The sequence below is a fragment of the Lipotes vexillifer genome, unplaced genomic scaffold (assembly GCF_000442215.2).
Source record: "Lipotes vexillifer unplaced genomic scaffold, Lipotes_vexillifer_v1.1 scaffold1600, whole genome shotgun sequence".
NCBI classification, from domain to species: Eukaryota; Metazoa; Chordata; class Mammalia; order Artiodactyla; family Lipotidae; genus Lipotes; species Lipotes vexillifer.
This window is the reverse complement of record NW_006799073.1, coordinates 473872-486205: the sequence shown is the minus strand read 5'-3', so window position 1 is coordinate 486205 and position 12334 is coordinate 473872. Positions and strand designations below refer to the sequence as shown.

Here is a 12334-nt window from a genome sequence, read left to right as displayed (position 1 = left end):
CTTCCATGACCTGGCTGTTGTAAATAGTGCTGCAATGAACATTGTGGTGCATGTGTCTTTTTGAATTATGGTTTTCTCTGGGTATATGCGCAGTAGTGGGATTGCTGGATCATATGGTAATTCTATTTTTAGTTTTCTAAGGAACCTCCAAACTGTTCTCCATAGTGGCTGTATCAATTTACATTCCCACCAATAGTGCAAGAGGGTTCCCTTTTCTCCACACCCTCTCCAGCATTTGTTGTTTGCAGATTTTCTGATGATGCCCATTCTAACTGGTGCGAGGTGATACCTCATTGTAGTTTTGATTTGCATTTCTCTAATAATTAGTGATGTTGAGCAGCTTTTCATGTGCTTCTTGGCCATCTGTATCTCTTCTTTGGAGAAACGTCTATTTAGGTCTTCTGCCCATTTTTGGATTGGGTTGTTTGTTTCTTTAATATTGAGCTGCATGAGTTCATTGTATATTTTGGAGATTAATCCTTTGTCCATTGATTCGTTTGCAAATATTTTCTCCCATTCTGAGGGTTGTCTTTTCGTCTTGTTTATGGTTTCCTTTGCTGTGCAAAAGCTTTGAAGTTTCATTAGGTCCCATTTGTTTATTTTTGTTTTTATTTCCATTACTCTAGGAGGTGGATCAAAAAAGATCTTGCTGTGATTTATGTCAAAGAGTGTTCTTCCTGTGTTTTCCTCTAAGAGTTTTATAGTGTCCGGTCTTACATTTAGGTCTCAAATCCATTTTGAGTTTATTTTTGTGTATGGTGTTAGGAAGTGTTCTAATTTCATTCTTTTACATGTAGCTGTCCAGTTTTCCCAGCACCACTTATCGAAGAGGCTGTCTTTTCTCCATTGTATATCTTTGCCTCCTTTGTCATAGATTAGTTGACCATAGGTGCGTGGGTTTATCTCTGGGCTTTCTATCTTGTTCCATTGATCTATGTTTCTGTTTTTGTAGACACGGGACTTGAAGGATACATGCAAGGTATTTACAGTGGCTGCCTCTGAGCACTGGCCTTATTAAGAGCTTTTCTCTTTTTCTTCTTTTTTTTTTTTGCTTACCTGTATTTACCTGTTTTTCTGTACTGAACCTATAATGCTTGTTGTAAAACATATACAGAGATAGATTATTTTAAAACTAGAGGTAACCATGATACTAAATGTATTATTTAATGTGTTCTCCTACCCCGTTTGGTTTTTAGAAAACAGTTTAAGTGACATAAAAATTTTTTCTTTTTACTCTTAGTGATCAGCCTTTGTACCTTCTCCACATTTGAAGATGGTGAAGCTAGATATTCATACTCTGGCCCATCACCTCAAGCAGGAACGATTATATGTAAACTCTGAGAAACAGCTCATTCAGAGGCTCAATGCAGATGTACTTAAAACAGCTGAAAAGTTGTATCGTACAGCATGGATTGCTAAGCAACAGAGAATTAATTTGGATCGGCTTATTATAACCAGGTAAAGAAAAGGTTTTGAGGTCTTAAATGTTATAAACCACTATAATTCTGCTTATAGCAGTTAATAATTGCTAACTGCAAATAAATCTATTTCCAACATAGTGCATGGTTTAAGATATTTTAAATCAGCATCTCAATGGTGAGTCTTTGCTTATTTTGCTTAATTAACCTATTAACCTAAGCACAGTTGTAGAGAATTATAACTTAACCCTTCATATTTTATACCATACCAATTAATTTTTGTATCTTGGCATTATATAACATTTTTTTATTGTAGAGAGTAAATTATCTTGTGTTCTGCTTTTCTCCTAATATTATTTAATATATACATTTTCATGTTTTGCTATCGTATATCTACCTTTCAGTTTTAGAAACCTCATTTTTCACTGTGTTAATACCTGATTGTTCTGTTGTTCCAAGAAGCAGTTTTGTTTTTTTTTTAATTAATTAATTACTTTATTTATTTTGGGCTGTGTTGGGTCTTCGTTTCTGTGCGAGGGCTTTTCTCTAGTTGTGGCAAGCGGGGGCCACTCTTCATCACGAAGCAGTTTTTAAGTCTAGAAATAGTGGTGCTGTGGTATACCGTCGAGAAAAGAAGGCAGACATAGAAGAGTACATACTGAATGAGTCCATGTATATGAAGTTCAAAAAGAGGCAGGACTGATCTTCAATGATAGAAGTCAGAATAATGGTTATTTCTCAATACTTTTCATTGAACCTGACTTAATATGAAGAATTTGTCCTACTTTTTGGTTATGACTTTCTTTACACATTTAGATGCTGGTGGTCTAAAAGATTTTAGCAATTCTGAGTGATCTCATTGCCATGACTATCATCAATTCACATTTCCATGTTTTAGTATAGTATATTATTGTTAACTTTATTATTTTGCTTGTTTGCTTGTTTTTTAGTGCTGAAGCTTCCCCTGCTGAATGTTGCCAACATGCCAAGATTTTGGAAGATACACAGTTTGTTGATGGGTATAAGCAGTTGGGATTTCAGGAGACTGCTTATGGAGAATTCTTAAGTCGATTAAGGGAAAATCCTCGTCTTATTGCCTCCTCTTTGGTTGCGGGAGAGAAACTTAATCAGGAGAACACACAAAGTGTTATTTACACAGTTTTTACCTCTCTCTATGGCAACTGCATTATGCAAGAAGATGAAAGCTACCTCCTTCAGGTGTTGAGATACTTGATTGAATTTGAACTTAAAGAAAGTGACAACCCCAGGCGACTTTTGAGGAGAGGAACTTGTGCCTTCAGCATCTTATTTAAACTTTTTTCTGAAGGACTGTTTTCTGCCAAACTTTTCCTCACAGCAACTTTACATGAGCCAATCATGCAGCTGCTTGTTGAAGATGAGGATCACCTGGAAACAGACCCAAACAAGCTAATTGAGAGGTTCTCCCCGTCTCAACAGGAAAAGCTCTTTGGAGAGAAAGGCTCAGATAGATTCAGGCAAAAGGTTCAAGAGATGGTGGATTCCAACGAGGCCAAGCTGGTGGCTTTGGTGAACAAATTTATTGGTTATCTCAAACAGAACACATACTGCTTTCCACATAGTTTGAGATGGATTGTGTCACAGATGTACAAAACTCTCTCCTGTGTAGATAGACTGGAAGTTGGGGAGGTCAGAGCAATGTGTACTGACCTCCTGTTGGCCTGCTTCATTTGTCCTGCGGTTGTCAATCCAGAACAGTATGGAATAATTTCTGATGCTCCTATTAATGAGGTGGCAAGATTTAATCTGATGCAGGTATGCTTTTGCTAGGCATTCAGTTTAAAGTCAGTTGATTGGGCAGTGGGAATGGGAACAGAAAATATGATGACATTATTCATATATTCTTACCATTGCTTTTCCCCAAACTGTCCTAAATATTTGCTTCTTACATTGTGTTGGTTTTTAAATGGAGTCCTCATACACTTGAATACATAGTTGAATTTGATTTTCTAGAGCAAGCCGTTACCCCTTTCCCATGATTTCAAACTCCAGAATGATTGAAAATTGAGTGTCTTTTATATTTCATTTGGTAACAAAACCTAACCTGAACTAACATGAGGCTATTTATAATTGTTATTCCATTTCATGTTCATGAATATTCATGTTTTGCTGCAGGAATGTTAATATATCTGATTATAGGAAGCCAGCCTAAGTACTAGACATGTTACACGTATGCAGTAACCAACCTTTCTAAAATCTCCAAATTTTGAAATCTGAAACTCCTCTGGACCTAAAAGTTTCAGAAAGAGGATTTTTGGATCTATGTTAGTGCTTTTTTCCCTAATCATCTGAACAATTGAAATCATGTTATTATTTCTTAAGGGATTCTTTTAATTATATCTTATCCCTAGAAATACTGTGAGGAAGAGACAGTTTATTTGGAATAGAATATGTCTTGTCTTTGGATGACTTTTTTTTTAATGTTAAGCTTTTTTTCATGATCAGTTAGACATCCCTGAAATAAAAATTTTTTATCATCTCTGAAACACTAAATTTATTCTTATGATAATGTTGTTACAGTTTTATTTTTGTCATTCCATTGGAGGTTGAATCACATCTTTTCAAAATGAGTAAAAGGGGGGATTGTCCTAGGTATGAAGATGATGCTGTATGATAATAACTTTCAGCAAAGTGTCTTTAGAGAGATTGGATTAACAGTTCACTTTTGGCAATAAGGAATTGGCTCTGTGAATTAATATTTACTTTCAAAACAGCTTATGTTCTGAAGGAATTCTTTGCTTTTAAGTCTAGGAAAAAAATTTACTTTGAGTACTTTATGAACTATAGGGAAAAATACTTAATAATAACTTGAGATAATTTGAGTCAGCTTTTACAAATTAATTAAATTTCTAAACACATGAAAAGTACAGCAGCAGAAACAAAGGTGTGTACCTTCATTTCCTAATGTTGTAATAATATGAATTAAAGATAAAGCAAAATTTTCTACTTATTCTTTATAACTCAATCTAAATGTAATAAAATATAGTAAAAGCTGACATAGACAAGATGCACATTTTATTTGGGATCCTATTTTGTATGCCTGGTCAGGTGGTGTGAATATTCTTTTTTTTTTTAATTTAATTTTATTTATTTTTTTAATACAGCAGGTTCTTATTAGTTATCCATTTAGTGTGTTAATATTCTTATGAAATAGATTTATGGAATGGAATGGAAGTGCTTTCACAGTGAGGACTGTGTAAGTGTCTACAGCCTATGTCTTCCCACCTCTGCTCTGGGTTTGCAGGTTGGCCGCCTTTTGCAGCAATTAGCAATGACTGGCTCCGAAGAGGGAGATCCCCGGACAAAGAGCAGCCTTGGAAAATTTGACAAAGTAAGAGTGAATACTGTGTCACGTGAAGTACTCTTTACAGAAGGTTCTGCTAAAGTATTAGTGAACCTAACTATTTTCCTTATTAAATCTTGTCCCTAGGTGATGTGTAAATTAAATATTCTTTTCAATTACCCTTGGTTTGGCTATAGAGGATACAGTGTTGGATCAGCAGCATTTAAAGGAAGATGTCATCTGTATAGCAGATTCACTTTGCTGTACAGCAGAAACGAACAAAGCATTGTAAAGCAACTATACTCCAATAAAAATTAATTAAGAAAATAAAGGAAGATGTCATCAAAGACTACTAATTCTCAAAAAATATATCTATAAATACCAATTATACTTCAATTAAAAAAAAAGATTACTAATTCTCACTTATAGAAATGTTGAGGAGATGCCATTGTAATGAGAGCCAAAGAGCTATTAAGATTATTTTTAAAAGTTTGATTTAGGGCCTTCCCTGGTGGTGCAGTGGTTAAGAATCCACCTGCCAATGCAGGGCACATGGGTTCGAGCCCTGGTCCGGGAAGATCCCACATGCTGCGGAGCAACTAAGCCCATGCACCACAACTACTGAAGCCCGCGCACCTGGAGCCCATGCTCCACAGCAGGGGAAGCCACCGCAATGAGAAGCCCGCGCACTGCAATGAAGAGTAGCCCCGGCTCACCACAACTAGAGAAAGCCTGCGTGCAGCAACGAAGACCCAACGTAGCCAAAAAATAAATAAAATTAAAAAAAAAAAGTTTGATTTAAAAATATTGTCACTAAATCAAGTCTGTGAATATATGAATCAGCAATAAATGTATAATTTTAAGTGTATTTCATAAGTTAACATAGCATTGTTCAGTTGGTATAACTGAATAAAAATTTAAGGGACTTCCCTGGTGGTCCGGTGGTTAAGACTCCACGCTCCCAATGCAGGGGGCCTGGGTTTGATCCCTGGTGGGGGAACTAGATCCTGCATGCATGCCACAACTAAAGATCTCACATGCTGCAACTAGAAGATCCCACACGCCACAGTGAAGATTCTGCACGCTGCAACTAAAGACCTGGCGCAGCCAAATAAATAAATATTTAAAAAAATAAAAAAATTTAATTTATCATACTTTGAGTAGGCTGTACATTCACTAAAATTCAAAGGTTAGATAGTGAAGTTTCCCTTCCACTTCTGATCTCTAACCTTCATTTCCTCCCTAAATGTTCTTCATGTTATCAATCTTTTGTGTGTCCTTCAAGAAGTCTGTATGTATACAAGCAAATTCCTAATATATTTTCCTAATTACGAATGGTAGGATTGTGTGCACTGTCTGCCTCGTGTTTGTTTCATATACCAGAATATCTTGGAGATTATTTTACATCAGTTCATAGAGAGTTTAATTTTTTTAAATGTTGGGTTTAATATAATTTTCAGGAAGAAAAACTTTCTACATTCTTGTCCACCTCAATCAGAAATTTTATTCCCTTTATTTATTTATTTTTAATAAATTTATTTATTTATTTATTTTTGGCTGCATTGGGTCTTGGGTGCTGCACACAGGCTTTCTCTAGTTGCGGCAAGCAGGGGCTACTCTTCATTGTGGTGCGCGGGCTTCTCAATGTGGTGGCTTCTCTCGTTGCGGAGCATGGGCTGTAGGCGCACGGGCTTCAGTAGTTGTGGCACGTGGGCTCAGTAGTTGTGGCTTGCAGGCTCAGTAGTTGTGGTGCACGGGCTTAGTTGCTCCACAGCATGTGGGACCTTCCCAGACCAGGGCTCACACCCATGTCCCCTGCATTGGCAGGTGGATTCTTAACCACTGTGCCACCAGGGAAGTCCCTGTTCCCTTACTTTAAAGAGGAAGTATTTCACTGTGATTTTTTTTCTCCTGTTTGAACAGAGCTGTGTTGCTGCTTTCCTTGATGTGGTGATTGGAGGCCGTGCAGTGGAGACCCCGCCAATGTCCTCTGTTAATCTTCTGGAAGGGTTGAGCAGAACTGTAGTTTATATAACCTACAGTCAGCTTATTACTCTGGTAATGGCTTTATTCTTTAATAGGACTTTCTCAAAAGTCATTTATCTGAACATGGGCAGAGTCCTAGATGAGTACATTGTGTGAGAAATATATATTGTGTTTGAAAAATTGATTTCATAAGCTAAATGTCCTTTTACTTTTGCCAGGTGAATTTTATGAAGAGTGTGATGTCTGGAGATCAGCTGAGAGAAGATAGAATGGCTCTTGACAATTTATTGGCAAACCTACCCCAGGCAAAGCCAGGAAAAAGCAGCAGTTTGGAAATGACTCCCTACAGTACTCCTCAGCTGTCTCCAGCAACCACTCCAGCAAATAAAAAGAATCGATTGCCTATAGGTAAAGAGAATTTCTCATATTGAGGCTTTCCTTTAAATTTAATATTTCTTTCTTAGCCTTTGTTATTGCTTAGCATTTGGGAATATAGTTTTAAATAATTTGGAGAAGTTCTTCTCTTCATTTTTACTGGTGGTAGTTCAATTTTTTTTTGGCTGCCTTGGGTCTTTGTTGCTGCATGAGGGCTTTCTCTAGTTGCGATGAGCGGGGGCCACTCTTCAGTGCGGTGGCTTCTCTTGTTGTGGAGCACGGGCTCTAGGTGTGTGGGCTTCAGTAGTTGTGGTATGCAGGCTCAGTAGTTGTGACTCACAGGCCCTAGAGCGCAGGCTCAGTAGTTGTGGTGCACAGGCTTAGTTGCTCTGTGGCATGTGGGATCTTCCCAGACTAGGACTCGAACCCATGTCCCCTCTATTGGCAGGCGGATTCTTAACCACTGTGCCACCCTGGAAGCCCTAATTCAACTTTTAAAATTAAAAAAAAAAAAATTGCACCAGATTAGTTAAGGTTCATTGTAGGCTTAAGCTTTTTTTTTTTTTTAAATAAATTGATTGATTGATTGATTTTTGGCTGAGTTGGGCCTTCATTGCTGCGCGCAGGCTTTCTCTATTTGCAGCGAGTGGGGGCTATTCATTGCGGTGGCGGGCTTCTAATCGCAGTGGCTTCTCTTGTTGCGGAGCATGGGCTCTAGGCACGTGGGCTTCAGTAGTTGTGGCACGTGGGCTTCAGTAGTTGTGGCTCACAGGCTCAAGAGCGCAGGCTCAGTAGTTGTGGCGCAGGGGCTTAGTTGCTCCACGGCATGTGGGATCTTCCCGGACCAGGGATCGAACCTGTGTCCCCTGCATTGGCAGGTGGATTCTTAACCACTGCACCACCAGGAAAGCCCAGGCTTTAGCTTTATCTAGACATACTTGTCATAATTAACTGGAATCATGCCACTTGCAGTATACTTTGTTTACTGTAAGTCATCATTTGAATTATGTATTGTCATCATTTGAATTATGTAGCCTTGTTCTTTCCATAGAGTTCTAAATAATATAATAAAATAATATTATTTTAGAAATTTCTATCAGTAAAGTTGAAAATATATAGTTACTATTTTTTCATTATTATTAATAGCCAGTCTTTTATTGACTGAGTTAAGATCTTTGTTATTTTATAAAATAAGGCAAAACTTCTGTTTTGTCAATTTTAAGAAATAGGTTTAATTAAGCCTTATTTCCTTGGTAAACATTTATCCATAATAAATCTATATAATCTGTAATAATATCTATATAAATCCACAAACAAATTGAGCATATGTATACTATGTACCAGGCACAGGGTAAGCATTTTGTAAATGTTCTTTCACATTTAATTCATGCAAAAAATCAACACAAAAAGTGGTCTGATCACTGTCCTGCAGGCGGGGCACTGTGTTCAACACTGGTGATACAAAGACCCTTAAGTCAGGCCCTTACACTTAGGTTAGTTCCTGATAGTCCAGTTGGGGAGAATGAGGAGAGACCAGTACCCTTCAGTGTACTGAGTGTCTGATGGAGATAAGCATAGAGGGTTATGGGGACACCTAACTTAGCGGTGTGGTGATGCTGTCAGGAGAAGATCCGGGAGTAGGTGAAGGCTGCACTTTCTCTTGGAGGATGAATGGAAGTTAGACAAAGTAAACAAGACACAGAGAGAGTGTTTAGACCAAGGGATCAGAATATTTTAGTGCCAACTTTTTAACGGTCATGAGGAGCTCAGCAGCAGTTAGTGAGCATGAATAGTTATTATATTTTATACATTCTTTTTTTTTTTTTTGCGGTATGTGGGCCTCTCACTGTTGTGGCCTATCCCATTGTGGAGCACAGGCTCCGGACCCACAGGCTCAGCGGCCATGGCTCATGGGCCCAGCCGCTCCGCGGCATGTGGGATCCTCCCGGACCGGGGCACGAACCAGTGTCCCCTGCATCGGCAGGCGGACTCTCAACCACTGCGCCACCAGGGAAAGCCCTATATTTTATACATTCTGAAGAATGGGATTTCATTTTTAAATTCTATGAGCTGATTTGTTAAGGATTGTCAGTTTCTTAAAATTAATCTACCTTACTTTTAACATAATATGGAATAATATTATCAACAGGAATGTGGCATCATATTCTTCAAGTCTTTGGCTTTCATCATCTCAAAACGTCAATTTTCAGAATTATAAATAGAAAAAAAAATAAACTTGACATTGAATGATTTTTAATATTATAGGCTATTAGCACTTTTTTAACATGAAGAAATAAATGCTTTTTGGTAAACCAGAGATTTTTTTTTCCATGATTCACTCGTGTTCTTTCGTTGCTTTTCATCCAGAGTGTCATTCATTAAATAAGAGTATAATGGAAAGTAAATTTCAAATGTTTGTCCAGTATTATTTTGTATAGTCATGTGACCTGGTCATTGAACTGATTTCATATTTTAAAAGATGTGTCCATTATTCAGAGGATTGATTTTCTTTCTGTTCAATGCTTTCGCAACCCAGGACAACAGTTCGCAGCCATAACTGCCTGGGATTCCTTAGCCACCAATCTTACTGCTCATACTACTCTAGTAACCCCTTTTGGTGGGTAATAGGCTGTTCCTTTTCTTATGTAACTTTTATTTAAGAAATAGTTTATGAACTTTTGCTCCATGTGCATGTTGCTTTTGCTTTATGTAAATTGGTACATGAATTTTGATTACTTGCATTTTTATAAATTATAAAGTTTGTTCCTTAAGATTCACGTAGTTGTTCATAAAGTTGAAGTTAAGTTTACAATTCAAGAGAAGACAGTGAGGGTCAGCAAAGAAAGGTGTAAGTAAACCTGTTTTAGACTTTTGGAAGTTGATGTGTGCTTTGAATTTTGAAAGTAAGAGTGATTGATGAACTGATCTACAGCATTGTGGAGAGAACATGATTGTTTATAGTTCCATCTTCAAGTAGGTCAGCTTTCACCGAAACTGAAGTTGAAAGACTTTTATTATAATTGAGTGTTTGTGATTCATGTCTGCACTTTTATTTGCCCTGAAGGAGTATCTATTTAGTATTCTGGTTGTATTGAATCTTATTGTCCTCTGAAAAAAACCTGACACTTACCACAGAAGTCTAAAATTCATAGAGAAATTGTCACAAACTATCTAAATCTTTCAGTTTCCAAAAATTCTTGTAAGGGAATTCCCTGGCAGTCCAGTGGTTGGGACTCTGTGCTTTCACTACCGAGGGCCCGGGTTCGATCCTTGGTTGGGAAACTAAGATCCCACAGGCCGCTCAGTGCAGCCAGAAAACAAAACAAACAAACACAAAAACCCACCAAAAACAAAAGTTCTTGTAAGATCTATAGGATAGATTACTTTAGAAAAAGGTATTACTTATTTACTTATAAGTAGGGGGAAAACACCCCCAAGTAATTAGATCCTTCATTAATTTAGAATGTTCCCATAAAGCAGAAAGGAAACTTATATTCAAACAAAGAGAACTCTTCTGCATCTTTTGGAAGAGGTTAATACATTTCAGGAAAAACTGTGTTTTCAAAAACTGATTCTGGTTTTGTCAGGAGTTGCCGACGTGTATCACTTTTTATGGCTATCAGATTTCTATATGAAATTTTCTAATGCTTTTAAGTTTAGTTATTAGTATGGGAGACCTGTGGCAGTTAAATCATTTTGTTGGAGAAATAGTTGAAGATATTATACCTTGAAAAGATAAGGAATAAAGTAATGCTTTTCTTGTCACTCCCAAGTCTTAAATTGATTGGGACATGTTTGCTGTTCTGCAGGTGTAAACTGTGTCACTCCCTGTCAGGTGAACATGGATCATTGTTTCTGTTGATCAGTTTTGAAGGAGAATTTGTATTAGTCATTAGTAGAGTAGCTGGGAAGATATGGGTTTGTTTGTTTTTTTTAATTCATATTCTCACCACTCTTTTTTTTGTGCATGTGCAAATGTTCTACATTAATAGAAAATATATTTTTGTATTAATGTGCCATTTTCTTCATTTTGTCTTTTTCTCTAAATTATCTTACTTGAAATTTTTTTATTAGCAACTCGGAGCAGAAGCCGCACCAATGTTCTGATGGACTTACATATGGACCATGAAGGATCAGCTCAAGAAACCATCCAGGAAGTGCAGCCAGAAGAGGTGTTGGTCATTTCCTTAGGAACGGGTCCCCAGCTTACTCCAGGGATGATGTCAGAAAATGAGGTATGACTGTATTGTTACACTTAACTTGTAGCTATTAATGTTAAGAACTTCAGATTCTTTTCTTCTCAGTAAAGGTCACTTGCTTCTATAAATCAGTGTACATTTAACAAATATTTTTCATTATCTTCAGTGGGTCTGCCATGATACCCCATCAAATGCTCAACTCCCTGTGAACAGTTCTGGAGGTCCTTCACATTAATAAACCTGTGGCACTGTAGTTGATAACCAGAACCATACCAAAAGGAATTTTCCTAATAGTAGTAGAAGAGGCAGGAAGCCAGGAAATTGTGTTATGGAAATTGAAGAGACTTTTCCAGTGACCTGTAGGAAATATTTTGTTTCTTTTCTTTTTAATGATATAGTAGTGGTATTCCTGCTTTAAATAGCCAAACAGTATTTAGAAATAATTTCTGTTCTTTGGCTGGTTGGGAAGAAATGGAAGAGATAATTGAAAGGAAAACTAAGTAAAATATTTTAAGGAAATGGGGTTGGGGGTATGAGAATCAGTTTTAAGATATTTGTAAACAGAAGAGCTTGGGACAGAAGCAAGAGGAAAGAAGTTTTGACTCTCTAAACATAGGAGCCTCTTGTCATAGATTGTGACCTCTTGAGAAAGAAGCATTTTCTTACCTTCAACAGTGCCTGCTTATTATTCAACAAAGCCTATTCCTGGCCTGGGAAGAAGGGACCAGTTATAGTGGTTGATACAACGATGATGGTGGTTGATTAAGTGGCGTGACTTGTAGGAAAGAGGACCATCAAAATCCACAACCCTGTCCCCTCACACACATTCAAAGTCAATAAGCTGGCAAAAACTGTCAGAATCAACTTTTTGGGAACTCTAGAATGTAATAAACTTGTGGCAGCTAGGGGAAATGCTTAATGAAGAAAAGAACTGCTGCATTTCAGTAAGAGAGTCTGTGGCATTTTACTTCCCCTGTTACTGTCCCCCGACCCGCACCCCAATGGCAGCCTTGAAGACAGCCGCCAGCATTCCT

At 37.4% G+C, this 12334-nt stretch overlaps 1 protein-coding gene across 1 annotated transcript in view; it reads left to right on the top strand.

The window, feature by feature from the left end:
• The first annotated feature begins 1273 nt into the window (after positions 1-1273).
• GAPVD1 (GTPase activating protein and VPS9 domains 1) overlaps positions 1274-12334 on the top strand; it is a 45293-nt gene continuing 34232 nt past the window's right edge. The window contains exons 1-6 of the mRNA XM_007471493.1: positions 1274-1458; positions 2369-3212; positions 4702-4788; positions 6664-6798; positions 6945-7134; positions 11176-11336. Of these exons, the coding sequence (XP_007471555.1) occupies positions 1274-1458; positions 2369-3212; positions 4702-4788; positions 6664-6798; positions 6945-7134; positions 11176-11336 (1602 nt within the window). The remainder of the gene's footprint in view (positions 1459-2368; positions 3213-4701; positions 4789-6663; positions 6799-6944; positions 7135-11175; positions 11337-12334) is intronic.